General features: G+C 59.5%; 1 protein-coding gene across 5 annotated transcripts in view; it reads left to right on the plus strand.

The window, feature by feature from the left end:
* RPTOR (regulatory associated protein of MTOR complex 1) overlaps positions 1 to 7,259 on the plus strand; it is a 397,196-nt gene extending 389,937 nt beyond the window's left edge. For all 5 annotated transcript variants that reach the window (XM_044746113.2, XM_044746114.2, XM_044746116.2 and 2 more), the window contains 5 exons: positions 778 to 905; positions 2,867 to 2,953; positions 3,824 to 3,940; positions 4,392 to 4,521; positions 5,313 to 7,259. In XM_044746113.2, coding sequence (XP_044602048.2) covers positions 778 to 905; positions 2,867 to 2,953; positions 3,824 to 3,940; positions 4,392 to 4,521; positions 5,313 to 5,381 — 531 coding nt within the window. In that variant the 3' untranslated portion in view covers positions 5,382 to 7,259. The remainder of the gene's footprint in view (positions 1 to 777; positions 906 to 2,866; positions 2,954 to 3,823; positions 3,941 to 4,391; positions 4,522 to 5,312) is intronic.
* Positions 7,260 to 20,002: the final 12,743 nt, after the last annotated feature.

A 20,002-nucleotide genomic window follows, 5' to 3' on the forward strand; every position in this document is an offset into this window, starting at 1 on the left:
CACCTGCAAGGCCTCTGACAGGCAGTGTTGCCCAGAGGGGCGGGCTGAAGCCCCCTGTCAGGTGTCTGGCTGCCCGGGGCAGAGGGAGGGGCTGGTTCGTAGGCCACCTCCGCCTTCTAAGTGGATCTGACTCACTCCATCTCGTGCGTGCTGGATCTCCTCCTCACATGCCGACAGCAGCAGAACCTCCTGTGACTGGAGAAGCACTTCCTGCCCTCTGGGGCCCACCTATCTCTCCCGCTCTTTGCTGGCGCACGTTCCTCGCTCTTCTTGCCCTTCTCCAGCTTCACAGCCGCCAGGAGGAGTGCGAGGGGATGGTTTATGGGCGGCAGAACTCCTCCCTGATCCTTCCCAAACTAGTTAGGAGTTTTCAGAGGACGCTAACAAGGATGCCTCCTGCTGAAATGTGCTTCGTCTTTCTTTGTAGGAAAGAGGGAGACATTGGGAAGTTTACTTGGCCCCGAAAGCCAGGTGTCACCAGAGGTGTTTGCTGGCTGTGGCCCTGGGGACCTGGCTCTTGGGCCCTGCCCTCCAAGCTGGGGGCTCAGGTGCAGCCAGGCTGTGGTTCAGGCAGATGTGGGTCTGACTTAGTTTCCTGGGACCCTGCTGGTCCCTCGAGCTCCTCGGGCCTTTGATGGCTTCCCTGGAGGAGAAAAAGGCAGCAGTCCCACACTAGGGTGACAGACCCACCCACAGTGGCTGTAGAAGGGGTCTTCGCAGTTGTGGGGTGGGCTCCACACTGTGAGGCCTCACCGGGGTCTCTGTGTTCGGCCCTAGGACATCCCCACAGGTGCTGACAGCTGCGTGACAAGCCTGTCTTGCGACTCCCACCGTTCCCTCGTCGTGGCCGGCCTCGGCGACGGCTCCGTCCGTGTCTACGACAGAAGGATGGCACTCAGCGAGTGGTAATTCAGCCTTCCCTCCCCTCTGAGGGTGCAGGCACCATCCACACGCCAGTGGTCATGTTGCTACCAGGTTGCTGGGCCAGACAGACAGCCCCCAAACTAGCTGGGCACACCCCCCAGAGGCCGCATTCCCTTGGCACGTGGAGGAGTACAGCGTCCCTTAGCTGAGAACAGGCCGGTTGGAACATGCCCACAGACTGTGATGTGGGAAGCCAGCGGGGTGGGGGTCCTGGTGAGGCACCGCCTCTCGAGCTCAGTTTCCTACGTGAGCACTGGGAAGGCTGCCGCCTGCCGCCTCCCAGGTCCTGCATGTGAACAGCTAAGGAGCTGGCGTCAGAACGCACAGGTGGGCGCCATGCAACTGAGCCACACGCGTTGTCATGGCTGCCCTAGGCCAAGGGCTGGGTGTGAGCAGGTGAGGAGGAGCTGAGGTCCAGACCTTAGTCCTTTGCCCGAGGCCCCACGGCTGATAAATGACAGAGCGCCCTTAGAACCCAGGGCGAGCAGTCCTGGGCTCCTGGGACAACATGTTTGTCAAACACCCACCTCGTCCAGAAAATCAGGCCCTGCCTGCGGAGGGTGAGGGAGCAGCAAGTGGGCATGTGTGTCAGCCACTGAGAGCTGAGGGCAGCCCTTGGGGCACGGAGGACGGGGAACAGAACTGAGCTGGGCCTGGGAGGCAGGCGAAGGCGGCTCGGTCGAGAGGAGAGGGCAGAATGCACTGCGGGCAGCCAAGCGCCGTCTGGCCAGAGGGGTGGCGAGTGCTGGGACCAGTGCAACAGGCAGGCAGTGGGGGCGCCAGCTCCTGGCGTGGGAGCAGTTGGGACCTGAGGCTTGCAGGCGAGGAGTGGGCCCCAGGCCCCCCGGCCCCCGCAGCAAGGCCGCCCCTGGCTCGTGTGTTCCCTGCAGGGTCTCTGTGGAAGGGTCCCCCAGAGAAGACAGACCCACCCACCCAGAGCAGCCATCATGGGCATGGGGGAGCGGGGTTTCTGTTTGGGGGATGAAATACTCTAAAACTAGATAGTAGTGATAGCCGCAGACTGAACATACTGAGTTGTATGCTTTTAAAGGGTGAGTTTTATGGTATGTGAATTATATCTCAATCAAACTGCTGTTTTAAAAAGCTACCCTGAGCAGGCAGTAAACTCTGAAATTATCCCAAAAAGAGCTTAGAGTCATAGAGCAGCCCTGAGGATGGGGCTGGGGTCTCCCGGTGGGGTCTCCCACTCCCCCTGCTGGCACATGAGAGCAATGATGTAGGTGTGCCCACCTATCACCGGGCCTTGACCTGTGGCTTGCTGTGTGTGGCGTGTGTCCTCCATCACCTTCCTCAGACATCACACTGCAGACCCCACCTGGGCGAGCCTGGCAGGCACACTCGGCAGTTCTAGGCTCCTGGTCAAGGACCCTGCCCTGGGGCTCCTGGAAGGTCTCTGTGTCCCTGTCTCAACAGCTTTAGAGTTGGGACACAGTCCTGACGTTCCTGACAGTCAAAAGTCCGCAGGATGGGAGATGCTCAGTGTCAAGTCCTGGTGGAGGGGCTGGTGGATGACCAGGGTCTTGAGAGGGTTGCAATAGGCTGCCTCTGGGGGGCTCCAGTGTGGCACTGCTGTGCTCCCAGGGCAGCATCCCAGAGGAGGGGGCATGTTGGCAGGGCTCCCCGCTGTGCCCCAGCATCAGGCAGTCACTCATGGTGAACATGCGGGTGGAGGCAGCTCACCCGGCAGGCACAGGCAGACCCAGGACAGGTGTAACAGATGCTCCGTTCCCCTCCGCTCCAAATGAACTCACACCGTGGCTGCTTAGACCCTGTCTCCCAGTCCTCATGCCTCAGAGCCCGTCAGTGAAACCTCACAGTTGTCCCTGAGCCCAGCAGCCCCTCCCCCCAGCCCAGACACCCTCCCCCCATCTCCCCCCCCAGCCCTCGCCACCCTGGGCTCTGAGTCCATCTCACCCTGCAGCCGCGTCATGACGTACCGGGAGCACACGGCCTGGGTGGTGAAGGCTTACCTCCAGAAGCACCCCGAGGGCCACATCATGAGCGTGAGGTAATGAGCGCGGGATATTCATGAGACATTTGCTGCAAAAACATTATTTTCTCCTCCATTTAAAATATGTTCTTGGTATTTAAACAGCTGGGAAATGATGGCATTTTGGGCAGTAATTAACTTCTGCTCCAGGACTGACCAGAAAGGTCAGGGCCGGCATGAGGGCAGGGCACACAGTAGTCTTCCTGGGGTGGGTGAGGTGCTCAGTGGGGCACAGCTGGTATGGAGGAGGCGGGGCCGGCGACATCTGCCGGCTGCGTTGCTCTGGGTCTCTGTCTGTGGGGTCGTCTGCCCATGCATCCGTTCCTGCTGCCAAATAAATCCTGTGCTGAGAGCAGCGAATATTTATTTGCCCGTTAAAGGGACAGGAAAATGTAATTTATTGTCACAAAGTACCATTTCTTCAAAGAGATGCTCTTTTCCTTGTTTGTCGTATAAAAACAGAGCATAGCTCTTGGACCGAGGCCTGCTAGAGGCTGAGGGCAGGAAGGAGGTGGCCTCCAGGGTGGCGTGCCAGCCTCCCGGGCCTCCCCTCCCGTCCCGTCCCTGCATCCCCAGCTGCACAAAATCTAATCCCCGGGCCTGGAAACGAACAGATAACTCACGTCCTCCCCCCACATCTTCGCCTCCCACTGCCTCTGACTGCAGGCTTCATGCCTTTTGGAAGGGCCTTTTCTGGCTCTGGGGAGGGGTCCAACTGCCGGGGTCACTGGGTGGGCTCATGGGCTGCCTAGGGGGCCTCACTGGGCACTCCAAGGGTCCAGGCACCTTGCCCTTGAGCAGCGTGTGTGCAGCCAGGCCCCGACTCCATGCAGCCAGACCTGGGCTGGCATGGCCCAGTCTGGCATCACTGTGACCCTCTCTCGGCAGCGTCAATGGAGACGTGCGCTTCTTCGATCCACGGATGCCGGAGTCTGTGAATGTCCTTCAGATCGTGAAGGGGCTCACGGCCCTCGACATCCACCCCCAGGCAAACCTGATCGCGTGGTAGGTGCCAACCTTCTTCCCTGCCCCCATAGAGAAAAGGAGAGGCCTTTCCTCGCTGACCGTCTCAGAGGCCCCAAAGTCAGCCCTGGGCCTGCGGGTAAACAGCGGGCGCAGTTCGTCCCATGCCTGTGAAGGAGAGCAGGTTGGAGCAGCATAATTGTGGGGCCCCTTTGCTGCTCGTCGCTGGCCTGGCCTCCCGGCCCTCAAGGCTGGCTGACAGGGCCAAGGGGGCAGCCCCATCTCTGGGACGGAGCCGTGGCCCGAGTCCTCACGTGAGGTGACTAGAGAGGAACCACCGCTTCCTGCGGACGCACCCACTTTTCTGACCCCAGTGCAGACCAGTGTCGCCACCGGCACTGAGCCAGCCCCATCCTGTGGTTGTTTGCCCCTGGGCCCATCCTTCTCCCGCCCCAAACAGAGAAAGGAGCTGACAGCCAGATCTTGTCTGCAGTGGCTCCATGAACCAGTTCACCGCCATCTACAATGGGAACGGGGAGCTGATCAACAACATCAAGTACTACGACGGCTTCATGGGCCAGCGCGTCGGAGCCATCAGCTGCTTAGCCTTCCACCCACACTGGGTCTGTGTCCCGCACCAGGGCTGGGGGATGTGGGAGGAAACGGGGGACATGGGGGGCTGGCAGCAGGGAACTGTGGTGCTGAAGCCAGGTCCACCCCATGTCGTCCCAGGGACATCCTGAAACACCATTTTCTCAGGGCCCCAGAGTCTCCAGGGGTCATGGCCCCCACACTGCGTGCACTCCAGAAGCAGCACAAATTCCCTGTCACTCCAGGGAAAGTGGGCTGTGCAGACAAGGCGTGTGATCGCCCCGCCAGTTCCGTCCCCTTCGGCCCCTGCACCACTGGCGCCCCTGGAGAAACCTTCCAGGGAAAGTCTGCTGGGGAACCACCCCCTGTGCTCCCTGCGGGAGAGCAGCCCAGATCCCTGTGCCACCGTGCCTGTCCTCAGTTATGGGCGGTCCACGTGGTTGTGGGCTGTTGGATTTTAAATGAGGATGCTGCCAATGTGCCCCCGTGCAGCATGGGGCTCCAGGGGAACTGGCGTGTGGCTCTCTGCTGAAACATGCGACACGAGATTCCCAGAACTGTCCCTGTGGGGCAATCCTGAGCACAGAACGCAGGGAACTGTGGGTAGTATGCAAATTCCCTGTGTTGCCGTGGGGGGATGCATCCCTGCTGAAAGGCAGCAGCTAGGGGTCCCGTCATTTCTGAGCCCGCCTCTGGAGCCGGGTGGAGGGGGGGAAACTCTGCGCGGCAGCACCCCCTCCCCCTCGTAGCTTCCCCTCCCCCGCCCCCTCCCCCCGGCAGCTGGCTGCTCACCCCCGCTCACCCCGTCTGCTCTCCTCTCCAGCCTCACCTGGCCGTGGGGAGCAACGACTACTACATCTCCGTGTACTCGGTGGAGAAGCGCGTCAGATAGCGGGCGCCCTGCTCCCCACCAGGCCACCCTGTACATAGTGGACCCGCCGCACTCCCCGTGAACACTGGTCCTGACCTGGCTGCTGAGGGCTCAAGGAAGGCCGTCTGTCTGTCTTCACTGTCGTGCCCAGGAGCCCAGGGAAGGGGGCCCTGGCGGAGTCCTGTGGTGTGACAGCTGCTTCTCTGCTGAGACACAGCTCCCAGACTGGGGACACAGTTGCAGTTCGCCCTTCCCATGCTGATTTTCTTCTGAGATTTTTAACAGGGGAAACACACTCATTTTATCTTCCCAGTGACCCAAGCATTAGCTCCACAAAGGCTCCCAGACGGAAGCCAGCTTCTCCAGGCCTCGGCCGCCCTGGTGGACAGGCAGCGTGGGGCACACGCGGCTCTGGCCATGGCTTGGCCGAGAGCGAGCGAGAAGGTGTGGCCTCTGCCTGGGCACGTCCTCCCTCCCCGATGCCTGTCCTCGCCCACTGGGGGCCATCACGGCCAAATGGTGGGAGGACCACGGCTCAGCCTCCCCACACGGCCCGCCTTCCCCAACACAGCGCAGCCCTGGACTCGAGCTTGGGCCCCCTCACTGCAAATCAGTTAGCAGGCGGGGCCGCCACGATTCGGCCGCCGCCTTGGGCCACGGGGCTTGTTTCTCTCTGAAGTGCTGCTCTTCCCTGGGCAGCCTCGTATCTCCCCGCCTGTGCCCACACACGGGTGCACACACGCGTCACACACGTGCATATGTGAGGGGCAGTGGGAGCCCCGAGTATCTGTGGGGAACCAGCGGCCCAGCTCCAGCCCCTGTCCCCACACCCTGGTGCAACTGGAGTTTGCGCCTCGCAGCGAGGAACGCAGAAGAGTTCTTTGGTGATTGCCTTAGCACGGGTCAGGGCGTCTCTGCGTGTCTGTGCATGTGCAAGTGCATGGCAGGCGAACCGTGGGGGCACTGTGGCCCCGGGAAGGGCACAGAGAGCGTGCTGAGCAATTGCAGACACACAGCTCTTGGGAAACAAAACACAACCACAATGATGATATTTTAAAAGGCATTTTTTCCATTTTTCCTTGGGAATCAGGATTATTTCAGCGATAGAGGAGAGCTGGCTTAACTAATTCTGCCAATAAGAGGCCACTAATAATGGGAATGTAAGAGCTGTGACAGAAGTTGAGGTCCCCTTGTGCTGCAGACGAAGGTTCTGCCTCAGCAGAGGGCGTTTTCCAGGTGGCCTGGGTGGGCTGGGCCAGGGTCTGTGCTGGGGCTTCACAGGGCTGGACGGGGCATGGCGATGGAAGCAGCCTTCTGCTGCACGTAGGATGTCGTGCTCCCACCAGGAAGGTTCTGGGATGGAATTCCCACCCCGGCCCAGTGACTGCTTCCACTGTGTTCTGGGTGCGTGAGCAGCGTGGGGTCAGGAGGGCAGCAGAAAGTCCTGACCCTCCCACACAGCCGCCTGTCAGCTCTGCACGGCCCGCCAGGTGGTGACACCGGAACCTTCTGGAAGCTGAGCACCACCCAGACACTGAGAGAGCATGTGCCCCACCGCTAGCTGACTCATGGAGTGGTTCCACTCCAGATTCTGAGCTGACATGTGGTTCTGTTTGTTTTGAGACAAAACCATCACCTGCCACGTGCGAGGCTCCAGCGGAGGAGCACGGCCCTCCCGCCTCACCCGGCGCCATCCCCTGTGCACACGGGGCTGTGTCCCCACAGGCCCGATGCGAAACTCAATCATGGAGTAACCGAGGCTCGAGAGAGCATCACCTAAAGGTTCATTTATCTCTATTTATTTTACCAAAATGAGAATTGAAAAAGACTTTGACGAAACATGGGATTGTAATGTGAAAGTAAGAGCAATGACAACAATAAACTGTTCGTAAAAATAAACCCGTGTAGGGATGGCGGCGGCGGCTTCATCCTTTAAGAGCGCAGCATGGGCAGTGGGGGCTCCGTGCTGAGGCCGCCCACCTCCACTCCAGCCGGTAGCGCAGGGCCCCAGGGGACGTTGCCAGGGCCCCCTTGGAGCCACCAGGCCCACCTGGCACTGTCACAGCCGTGTGTCGTGGTGGCTCTCCAGGCTCTGTGGGAAGCTCCAGACCAGGGAGGCTCGCGTGGCCCGCAGCTGGTGGTTCTCATGCCTGCAGCCTCACTCGACGCGAGAAAGGCCCCTCCGTCCTCCTCAGGCACTGTCCCCAGGCCTGTGGATTGGACAATTTGTCCAAGAGAAGGACCTAAATTTGGGATCAGACGTGCACGGTGAAGGGGCCGTCCTACTCCGTGTCTGTGAGCCCAGGCTCCATAGGGACCCCCACTGCCACCACCTGTTTCTTGTAAGTGACACAAATCTGTCCCCTCGCTGGGCCACAGTCAAGGTGTCCAGGCTGCTGTGCTCCTTCGGTTCTGGAAGCCTGAGAGGGAAGGTCCGTTTCCCCGCCCTCTCCAGCTTCCAGAGGCCACCCCTTCCCGCAGCTCAGGGCCCCCAACTCCATCCTGAAAGCCTGAGCTCACATCTGTCTGACCCTGGCCTGGAAACGTCCTCGCCATTGACCCCGAGATTCCATGGGCTCAGCTGGCGACCCAGGATCGCCTGCCCCACCAGGCCCTTTACCTCCTCACAGCTGCGAGGTCCCTCTTGCCATTTCTGAAAAGGCTCCTATTTGCCGTGGGACTCCGCACAGCCCTGCAGGCCCCGCGCCCCTCAATGCCTCCCTGAGGCTGGGGTGGGAGAGGGAATGTCCAAAGACACAGTCAGCAGGCTTGCAGGGCGAGGGGCAGCTGAGGGGCCAGCTCATTTCAGCCGGGTCTCACACCTCAGGGCTGTAGCTTCCTGGAGATGGCTTAGGGACAGTCTTGTCACCCCCCAGGACAGGAAATGGGGGCCCTGGTGTTAAGTAACTTGCCCCAAGCCACACTCTGGGTGGTGGCAGGAACTGGGGTCCCAGCTCGGGCATCCTGACCCCAAGGTCCTGCGCAAAGACCTTCACTCCACCAAGGGCGGTGGGGGCCGGGCACGGAAGGGGTCACTCAGGACGGGCAGGCAGCGCCCCAGGTACTGGTGGCGCCCAGCACCCCCAGAGGGATTTGGACGCACTGGCGTGCGGTGAAGGGAGGTGCCCGTGCACACACGTGCCCCTGAGGTTGGCTGAGCCACCGGCCTTGCTGCAGCCACCGTGGAGGAGGGGCCACGTGACCCTGGGACACGAGGTCCCCCATCACCGCCCACCGCGGCCCTCCCCGTGAGGGGCTGTCGGCTTCCTGGAGAAATCACCGCCCAATGAGCTCCGGTCAGCACTGCTGAGGTGAGGGGTTCTGGGGCGCTTTATGTGGTTCTGGTTCCTTTTCCAGAAGAGATGCAAGCGCCATGGCCGCGCAGGGGCTCAGGCACCAGCCAGGGCAGGAAAGAACGCAGGAGGCTCCGGACAGGGTCACTGGGGTGGACGGGAGCCGTCCTGGCCAAGGGACAAGGGGCAGCAGCCCACGGATGGGCACCAGGGGCCAGAGAGAGGCCAGCGGGCTGTGGCAAGGGGCTCGAGGGTCGGGGGCACCAGGGGAAGAAAGGAGCCAGGACCTGGGAAGGACGTCGCTCCCGGCCCTGGCCCCCAAATTAATGCAGCCCCTGTGTGGCTTCCTGTGGCAACTGCCACACATCACCACCCACGTGGCCAAACCACACACGTCCCGTCTCCAGCTCCGGAGAGTCCATGTGCCTCACCGGCTAAAACCAAGGTGTCGGCAAGGCTCCTGCTGGGGGTTCCCGGGAGGATCCGTTTCCTTGCCTTTTCCAGCTGCTAGAATCCTTGGATGTGGCCCCTCGCTCCTCCCTCAAAGCCAGCAGTGGCGCGAGTCTTCCTCACGTCACTTCTCTCTGACACTGTGTCTGCACCCCCGTCCACTTTCAAGGACCCGTGATGACAGTGGGCCCCCTGGAGAACCCAGGACAGTCTCCCCACATCTAAGTCGGCCCATCTGCAACTTCAGTTCCCTTTGCCACGTGACCCTGCTCACCACAGCTCCCAGGATCGGGACACGGACGTCTTGGAGGCCTTTATTCTGCTGACCACTCCCACTGTCTACAAGCCACAGAGCAAAGATCTCCCCCTGCACAAAGCAAAGCCCCCACGTGCCCGGGGGTTGCTCAGCCAAGAGAAGGAGGGTGGATGCTGGGAGGGGAAGGAGTGCAGGGAGAAGATGGGGAGGGGCATCAGGGCACGGTCCCTCCCTCCAGAGCCGTTTATGGAGTGGCCAGCTGCCCCCCACATCCCCGGGAGGCCCCAGGGTCCCCAGGAGCGGCTTGCCTGAGCCGGGCTGTGGGTCAGCGGGTGGATTCCCCAGCACAGCACCTGCTCCCACCTCCAGCCTGCTCCAAGGTAGGGAGGGGAGCCGTCGCCATGGAAACCCAGGGTCTAAGCAGCTGGAACTCCCGAATTAAATTACAGTTTGTTTTAAACAAGAAGGATGCCCAGCATTTACACGGCTGTGCCTGGCATGCTTCAGTAGAGAGAGTAATATTTTTCCTATTAGCATCAGCTTTTCTGTCACTGGGACTAGAGCACAAATCAAGTGCTCATAAAAATGAAAGATGGACACGTGGCAGGAGCTGGCCCCCAGGGGCGAGCCTGGCCAACTCGCTCTCCCAGGCCCAGCGCCACACCTGACACTTGCTGCCCAGCATGGCCCCGGTGCAGGGCTGGAAGAGAGAGACCAGCTGCACCACATGGCTGTGTCAGCCCACAGGCAAGGGACGGCTGTGCAGGGACCACCAGGTGGGGACAAGTGTGTGGGGACAGCTGTCCAGCCAAGGAGAGAAGGGATGGGAGCTTCCTTGGGGAGGTGGCGTCTCGTGGGGTCGTTCTGCTCGGTGGGGCTCGGCTCAGCGGGGCTCTGCTCAGCGGGTCACCTGGAACCACCACACAGGGCTGCCGAGGCTTGAAGGTCTCTCCCGGGGCAGGAGTTTCTGGCACTGGACCATGTGAGAAGCATCCAGTCCCCAGCTCAGTGCTGACGACGCGCTCCAGCACGTGGGAAGCTCCCCAAATTCTGCAGCAAAGACGTGTTCACCTGGGGGTCACGGCCCAGCCGCCACTTGTCCATGTGGGACACGGAGTGCACGTGTGTGCGGGCCTGTGTGCAATGGCGAGTCCAGTCTCGGGACAGGAAGCTCTGCAGAGCGAGTTTGGGAAAAGGTGGTTTTGGGGATTCATTTCAGACAAGGGCTGGGGGTAGCCATCACACGTACGTCTGTCCACCATCTCCTTCCTGGGACTTCGGCAGGTAGCCCTCTGGGGGGGTCAGAGGGGTTGGCCTCTCAAGGTCCTTCTGCTTCTCAGGGGGTGGGTGGACACTGGGGTGGGAAGTCCCGTCCCATTCTCAGCATCAGTTATAGGCTGGACAGGGGCCCACGTGGCCCAAAAAGTCACCCGTGCCTCACAGATTCGGGCAGGTGAGGATGGGGTAAGACCAGGAGGACAGACAAGGGAGAGGAGAGACACGGGAGGCTGGCCACTGTGATAGGCCCAACTGTGTTCCCCTAAACGCGTATGCTGATGTCCTAACCCCCACCCCTGCCTCAGTGGCCCCATCTGGCGGAGCCAAGTCAGCACAGCCCCTGCCACATGCTGGGCAGACGGCGAGGCCAGAGGGGGACAGCAGCACTGGGTGGGTGGAGGACAAGGACTCTGGGGAAAGCCCCGAGAGTCACAGAACCAGGTGTGAGCAGGGGACAGCCCCAGCAGTCCTATTTCTTCTCGCCTTTTTAATCACATTCATTCCTTCCTGGGGAGCGGCCTGCGAGCTTGACGCCAGAGCTTTGCCAGGAATTGGAGCCACCAGCTGCCTTCTCCCTGGAGCGGGTGGGACACCCAGCCCAGCAAGGGGGAGGAGGCTCCTCGTGAGCCCAGCCATCCCGGGAGGTGGCCCAGCCTTGCGGTCAGAGTGGGGCCGCAGAGAGAATGGTTAAAGTACAGCCTGTTGTCAGCTCCTGAGCTAACTGATTTCCAGGCGACACTTGTGGCATGCTGTCAGTTTCTCCTTCTCGACAGCATCAGCTAGAAGAGACAAACCCTTGGAAATCGATTGCAGCCCCTGGATCTGTTGCTTGGAGTGAAGGTCTCTTGGCCTCCACCTGGTGGTGGGACCCTGCCCACTTGTGAGGGGGTGGGCTTCATGTTCCCAACACGGGCCCAAGGGCACGCCCTTTGCTCCCCACCACCTCCAGGGCCAGCGTGCATGTCCTGGAAAGGGCTGTCCCCAGGACCCCACCACCACCACCACCACCAGTCCCCAGGCCCCGGGGGCTGACATGAAGCCACCTCGGGAGCCAGGGTGCAGCACAGCCGCCCATCTCTGGAAGGAAGCAGGCTCTGCTCGGTCACGTGGCAACAAGCCTGGCACCTGGGGGGCAGCATCCCCTCTGGTCCAGTAGAACCATCCAGAACCCCAGCAGGTGCCACATCTTCATGAAGAAGGGGAATTTCCTCCTCCCATCAAGGTGTCCACACTCCCACCAGCCCCTCCTCATGGTCCAAACAGCTCCTCCCTGGGGTGGGGAGAGGGGGCTGCCGCAGCCCAGCCCCGGAGGCCGTGGGTCCCTCCCTCCCAGGCTCCAGGTAGTCGCCACCCAGAGGGTGGAGGGACGAGATGGTTTCAGCTCCCCCTGGGAACTGGGGGAGGGGACCTGCTTCTTCACTCCCTGGGGACAGTCATCGCTGCAGCTTCCTCCAGACACCCCTGAGGCCCCACTGGCAAGTTCTGAATTGGCTCTCTGGGGCCAGAGGGACTGTCCTGCCGGCAGGAGCCCCCAAGGCGACGGCTAGGCCTCTGGGGCCATCTCCATCACCTGGGCCAGGGGCTGGTGTCACCTGGGGCTCAGCAGCATTGGGGGTCGGATGCCACCCAGACAGCCAGGAGCGCCCCCAAGGCTCCCACATCCTGATGCAGCCACATCCACAGGGCGGGGAGCAGGGCTCTGGGGGCAGAGGGGCACCTCTGTGGCTTTGCAGGAATTTCTCCTAGGCCTTCCCTGATGATTCTTCTTGTCATCCCCCAGCTGGGGGTGAGATGCAGGGCCGGGGAGGCTTTGCCAGAGTTTCAGCCCAAAGGGCCTCCAGGGAGCCCTGGCCAGCTGGTCGGCCTCAGGAAGGGGCAGCAGCAGGTCCACGTGGGGCCTGAAAGTGTGCAGTTGGGACAAGCAGCGAAGGATCTGGAATCCAGGTGAGGCACCCCATTCACCAACCCAGGCACTGCCCACTGTGTGTGGGAGGAGGAATCTGAAAGAGGAGACGAGACTGAAGGGCTCCCAGAGAGGCCTCCCAGACCGTGGGCAGAAGGGGCAGGGCGTGAGGCAGATAGGGGCCAGGTCCAGAGCATGTCGCCCGCCATGCTGTGGCCCCATCCTCCAGGAGGAAGGGCCTGGGGACTAGGACAGCCCACCCCATCCTGCACGGTGAGCCCAGCTTCCCCTCAACTGGAGGGGCCAGCCAGGCACTTCCAGCACCCAGCTGGCCACCAGAGAGCCCCAGCCACACACAGGACACCCACCCCTGCGGCCTGTGAGCTGAGCGGCCCCAGCCCCTCAAGGAAGGAGGCAGAGGCCAGCGACAACCACAACAAAGACAAAGCTGGGATCATGTGGAGTTCTCCTTCTTTTTTGCTATTTACCGGAACTTACTGGACTGGAGAAGAAAACAGACGGCACGCCAGCAGTGAACAATCTGAAACGGAAATTAAGGAACCAGTTCCCTTTACAGTAGTATCAACAAGAATAAAATACACAGGAACAGATTTAACCAAGGAGACGAAAGACCCTTACACTGAAAACTGCAAAACACTGCTCAAACCATCAAAGGGAACCTAAACACACGGTAAGGCATCTCGTTCATGGATGAGAAGACCTAATGTTGCTAAACGGCAACATCCCGAACACAATCCGCAGGTTCAGTGAATTCCATCAACATGGAAGACCAACCCTCAAGTTCATGTGGAATTGCGAGGGGCCCCTATTTAGCCAGAACAATACTGAGAAAGAAAAAGTTGAAGAATTTGTACTTCCCTGTTTCAAAACTTACTACAAAGCTACAGGAATCAAGACAGTGCGGTCCTGGCATAAGGACAGACTCACAGACCAGCGGACTACAGCACAGAGCCCCCAGCACAGCCGAACATCTGTGGCAATTATGTTCAACAACGATGACAAGACCATTCAGCGGGGGAGGAACAGTCTGTTAACAGATGGTTCTGGGACAGCAGGACACCCACATGCAAAAGAAAAAAGGTGGACCCCACCTCACACCACATACGGAAACTATCTCAAAATGCATCAACAGCCTAAATACAAATAGAGCTGAAACTATAAAGCTCCTGAGAAAAGAACATCAGGGTAAATCCTCATGACCTCGAGTACGGCAGTGGATTCCTAGATTTGACACCAGAAGCACATGCAAGAAAAGAAAAGATAGATAAATTGGACTTCATAAAAATGAAAAACTGTTATGCACCAAAAGAGCTTATCAAGAATGCGAAAAAGCCAACCTCTAGAAAAACTGTCTGGAGACAATATTTGCAAATCATGTGTCTGATAAGAGTTTAACATCCAGAACATATAAAGGACTCTTACAACTCGACAACCAGAGGACAAGCAGCCCAGTTAAAAAATGGACAAAGGATTTGACTAGACGTTTCTCCAAAGAAGAGGTTCAAATGGCCAACAAGCCCATGAAAAGATGCTCAGCGTCATTAGTCATTTGTTGTTAGTGCTGTCGAGTGGATTCCAACACCTAGCGCCTGGTGCACAGCAGAGCGGAACCCGCCTGGGCTTTCTGCGCCATCCTCTCGCCTTCCAGCCGCTCGATCAGACAGCGCTCCACTGCTGTTCACAGGGTTTTCATGGCCAATTTTTTCGAAAATGGGTGGCCGGTTCCTTCTTCCTAGTCTGTCTTAGTCTGGAAGCTCCGCTGAAACCTGTCCACCATGGGTGACACTGCTGGTGTTTGAAATCCTGGTGGCATAGCTTTCAGCATCACAGCAACGTGCAGCCCCTGTAGTGTGACAACCAACAGACGGGTGGTGTGGTTCCCGGACCAGGAGATGAACCTGGGCCATGGCAGCGAGAGCGCCAGATCTTAACCACTAGCCCACGGGGGCTGGCTCATTAGTCACTAGGGAAACGCAAATCAAAACCACAGTGAGATAGCACTTCGCACCCACCAGGACGACTTTATTCAAGAAAACGGAAAATAGCAAGTGTTGGCGAGGACGTGGAGACACTGGAACCCTCGTACACGGCTGGGCGGAGGGTAAAATGGTGCGTCTGCTGTGGAACAGTTTGAGGGTTCCTTAAAAAGTTAAACATAGAATTACCATCTGACCCAGCAATTCCACTCCTAGGTTTATACCCAGGAGAAATGAAAACACGTCCACACGGAAACTTGTACACAAATGTTCACAGAAGCACTATTCACAATAGCCAAACGGTAGAAACAACCCAAGCGTCCTGCAGCGAGTGGACAAAACGTGGTAAATCCACACAGTGGCATATTATTCAACCACAAAAGGAACCGCGTCCTGACACACGCAACAACATGGGTGGACGTGGAAAATGTGCTGCTGAGTGAAAGAAGCAGACACAAAAGGCCCCAGGATGCACGATTCCTTTCATGTGAACTGTCCAGAACAGGTACGGACATGCACCTATTAGCGCAGAGGCAGAAAGGAGATCAGTGGCCACCAGCGGCTGGGGAGGGGGAATGCGGAGTGCTTGCTAATGGATACGGGGTTTCCTTTTGAGATGAAAATGTCCTGGCACTAGAGAAATGCAGTGGTTGCCCAGCGTGGTGAATGCACCACAGGCCACTGAACTGTGCACTTTGTTAATCGTATGTTACGCGAATTTCACCTCGGTTAAAGAAAAGACAAAACGATGCCAGGGAACGTGGCTCTGGAGCGTGTCCTCGGGTTGGTCTGGTTTGAGTTGGGGGTTTTGCTCGTGGGAAACAGGTCTCTTTACTCCGCATAAGTCAAGAGGAAGGACAGGGATGCAGGAGCTCGGCAGAGACAAGGCCAGGACTCTCGGGATAACGACGGCCAGGAGGATTTCCGACGGGCCGGGCCAGCCTGCGCAGCCCCAGGGCCCTGCGCTCCAGGGGGCACGAAGCCAGGAGCCCCGGCCACCAGGCCCCGATCACTGGCTCTGGAGGAGCCACATGGTGAGTGGGCAGCCCCGTGGGAGCCCTCCCACCAACAGCCACGAGACCAGCTGGGGACAGGGTCCCCGGCCACTCAAGCCGCGTGATGATTGACCCTGAGGCAGCTAAGCCACTCTGGGCACTGAGCTTGGGGGTGGGTTGTCACAGTGCACTTAGCATCACCCACCACCACATAACAGAGTGCCCCACACCCAGCAGCTTACAGGACAGACGTTCATCATCTCACAGCAGCCCAGGGTCAGGAATCCGGAGCCACCGAGTGGGGTGGTTCTGGCTGGGGGCCTCCTGGGGGCTTGCTGTCAGGCTGGAGGCCCCGTGTCTTTCATGACCCAGTGTGGGAAGTGCTGTGCATCACTTCCGCCCTGGTCCTCCGGTCAGGCAGACCAGCTCAGGCACAGGGTGGGAGGGGACGACTCAAGGGCCCTTCTGGACCCTGGCCACACTCGAGCCTCCTGCAGCAGCAGCTGACACCGCCTCTCCCAGCACTCGACCCCCTGTCCCAGCTTCTGTGCCCCACACCCAGGGTTCTCCCTGCCAGGAAGTCCCCCTTCTCCACTCTCCCATCCCCCGGCACCCTTCTCAGGCCTCAGACCACCGCACAGCCACAGCACAACGCAAAGGAGATCAAAATCCTCAGCTCAGGACCAGCCTCGCCTGTTCACATCCACAGGAAGCAAGCCCTGCCCTTGGCCTTCCAGGTTCATGTCGCCCTGTCTGCTCCCCTGCCTGGTTCAGGCCACCATCACTCCTCTGGGGACCACTGCAGCTGCAGCAGCCCTTCAGTCCATTCCCCTCCCACCCACCCCCACGGCCGGGGGTTCAAACCCCACCTCCACCTCGGGCAAGTGACAAACTCCTCTGTGCCTCGGTTTCTCCCGTGTTCCCCTCATGGGCTGTTATGAGGACTGAGTGGTGTAGACAGGTGTGTGTCTGCTGCGATTATCCCCAAAACCACCCCATCCACCCAGCTGCTCGTTCTTGACACCCCTCCCCTCACGGCCCCTGCCACCCTCCCTGCCCACCTACTCTTCCCAGACGACCCTCAGTCTCCGAGTTGTTTCCCATGACGACCCCTTCTCTCCACGAGGGAGCGGCCAGAGCCACTTTTCAAAATCCAGGTTAGATCAGCGCCTCCCCAGTTAGGGCCAGCAGCCTCCAGCTCACAGAGAATCAGAAACAGACAAGCCCGGGGCCCTGTACCCCCATCCTGCACGCTGGTCTGTCCCTACATGGTCCCCTCACTGTCCCTCTGTCTGCGGTGCTCTTGAGATCAGATGCTGCTTCCTCAAGGAAGCCTTTCCTGATCACTGACCTGATGTCCCTCCACCCTCATCACTCTGTGACCCCTGCCATATGCACACCCAGGGCAGCAGGGACCCCAGCACCCCGAGCAGAGCCGGCACCTGCTAAGTGCTGAATGAGCGAAGGAATGAATGGAGGGATGGATGGATGAACAGATGCGTGAGTGGACGAATGAGTGAATCAGCGGGTGGATACATGAACGAATGGATGAGTGAGTGAGTGGATGAATGAGTGAACGAGTGAGTGGATGAAGGAACAAACGAGTGGATGGATGGGCAGAAGGATGACTTCTCCCAGCCGGGGAAGATCCCTGGCAGTTCCTCCTGCCCCCATCCAGGTCCTCTCCCTACCCGACCCAGGGTTCTTGGACCCGCCTTCCTGCAAGGACTCCCAGGGGCCACTGCCTGCTGGTGCCGGGCGCAGGATGTTGGGGTACCGGGATGCTGGGTTGCTGGCTGCAGAGTGCAGGATGCGGGGTGCTGGATGCCCAAGTGCAGGCTATAGGGGTGCACGGTGCTGGAGTGCTAGCTCTTTGGCAGTGCTGACCCTGCAGGGAGCCGCCCCAGGTCCCTGGTCCTGGTGTTGCCGCGTGGCCGCCAGGCTGTCCTGCAGCGCCACCATGTGTCCACCGCGGGGCTCGCTGCTGCCCAACAGCAGGCCGGTGGAGCAATCAGCGCAAGGCCTCCAGCAAGGAGGTGGATGCCCCCGCAGCCCCGTCTCTTCTGCTCTCAAGCCCCCAAAAGATATGTCTCAGCCCTTGACTCTGAAGCCCAGCGTCTCCACTCACCCAGGTTCCTCAAGGGTCACCAGCAGGGCAGGCCTCCCTGGGGCCCCTCCCGGGCCTCCCCCGCTGCAGCCCCTCCTGGGCCTCCCCACTGCAGCCCCTCCTGGGCCTCCCCACTGCAGCCCCTCCTGGGTCTCCTTCCTGGGTCTCCTCGTTATAGCCCGGGCCTCTCAGAACTGACCCCTCCCCAACCCTCCCAAGGCCCCGGGGCTCCCCCAGTCTGTTGGTTCCCATGGTGGTGTCCACGCAGCAGGTCCCGATAACACTCTCATCCGTGTCTTCAGCACCGTTTCCTGGGCACTCACACTTCCCCTGGGAATTTGCCTATAGTCTTTTGACTTCTTTCAGAATGTTCTTTGGCTTATCCCGCATTCTCTGCTTCTTCTGTCACCACCTCCTTGGTCTGACGCTCAGGACCCCTGACCAGAACCACTGAAAACTCTTCACACGCCGTCTTGCCACGTGTTAAAGCTGCATCTGTACCCCACTAACCCCTCAACTCAGCCTTCTTGCGTACGTTCCCCTTACATCCCGCCTGCACCCCACCAGCCAGCCCCCCAACTCAGCCTCCCCTGGGGTGTCCTGGCCTGAGCCAGGTATCAGCCTGACCCACGCACTCACACACGGCCTGTCCCAGGGACAACCGGTATTTCGTGACCCTGGAAAGCGCCTGTTTGGGAGGAAATTCCCTCCACTCGGCCAGCAGTGTGAACGGGAGCGCCCGCCTCCTGCGGACCCCGCCCCGCCCTCTCCTCTGCGGATTGGCTCAGGCGCGGGCACGACGCTCAGGTTGGGCCAATCATCGTTCCTTATCCGCCACGGCAACAGCGGATTGGCCCAGGGAGGGAAGCCAATCAGAGCCCTTGTGTGGGAGTGATGAATGGAGGCCCGGGGAGGTGGGCGCCTGTGGAGGATGAGGCCCCAGAGATGGAAGACAAGGTGGCCAGGGAAGGAGGGATGAGGAACAGAGAGTCCAGGATGGCTTCCCACGCTGGTCACTGCGGCAGCCAGCTGCAGTTTGCCCAAGTTGATTAAGGTTCAGCTTATGTCATCTGCACCCAAAAGGCCTGGGGTCACCTCCGAGCGGCTGCCAGCACCCCCTCCCCAGGCCTCCAGTGGCCCTATTGATGACGACGTCCTGTTTACATTACTGGCCCCCCACAAGGACCACATTTTCACACGGTTTGCCTTCCCCTGGATCTGTGAGTCACGTGATGGACACCCCAAATGGCACCTCCTCGAGGAAACCTTCTCTGGAAGCCCTCGCATGGGGGTTCCAGGCCAATTTCCACCAATAGGAAGCCGTGGAAAGGGAGCAAAATCCACATCCTCATTCCTCCGGGTTAGCAGGCCGACCGGGGGCGTTGGCAGGTACGATTGCACAGCATGCCCAGGGCTGAAGGCAGTGAGCACCGTCACTGAGTGTTTCCTGCACGCTCCTGAGTCTGAAAGCTCACTGTGCCCCCAAGAGCAGGGATGGGACCCCTAAGCTTCATTCCTGCAGCCTGTCGACTGTTTTGAAGTTCTGAACCTCTGTATTACTACAACACCTGCAGCTTGAAATGCCCAGACAGGTGCCTGCTTTCCTGTGCAAACCCTGAGTGAGGCGGAAGTTAGTGCCAGAAGTCATTCCAGGAGACAATCTGCGAAGACAGAAATCCAGAGCTGGTTATATGAAGTGATGATCTAGTTATTGCATTAGGAGTTGAATTATGCCCCACCCCCAAATTCATATGTTGCAGTCCTAACCCCCAGTAAATAGGGTCTTTACAAAGGTAATCAAGTTACCTGAGATCACTAGGGTGGGCCCTGATCCAATATGACTGGTGTCCTTGTGAAAGGGCAAATTTGGACACAGAGCTGCACACGAGGAGAGCGCCACGTGAGGACGGAGGAAGAGATCAGGGTGATGCTTCCACATGCCAAGGAGCACCGAAGATTGCTGGCAAACCCCCAGAAGCTGAGAGAGAGGCCTGGAACAGATTCTCCCTCATGGCCTCAGCGGGAGCCAGCTGGCCAACATCTTGATCTCAGACTTCTAGCCTCCAGGACTGTGAGAGAATAGATTTCTGATGTTTAAGCCACTCAGCCTGTGGGACTTTGTCCTGGCAGCCCGAGCAGACTAACGCAGTCTGTGAGAAACAGGGTCCAGGTAGTCGAGGCGAGCTGCGGCAAACCCTTTTCTGTGATCGCCTAGAACGAAGTGTCTCCTGAAGCCAGTTTCTGGAGCCCAAGAAACAGCTGCAAAGCAACATTCTGGGGGAGCCGTGGGAGGGCTGGTGGTTTCTGACTGTACTGGGAAGATTACATTTTTCAAAATGACAAGCAAGGGGCTTTAAATTCTC

The sequence above is a fragment of the Equus asinus genome, chromosome 13 (genome assembly GCF_041296235.1).
Source record: "Equus asinus isolate D_3611 breed Donkey chromosome 13, EquAss-T2T_v2, whole genome shotgun sequence".
Lineage (NCBI taxonomy): Eukaryota > Metazoa > Chordata > Mammalia > Perissodactyla > Equidae > Equus > Equus asinus.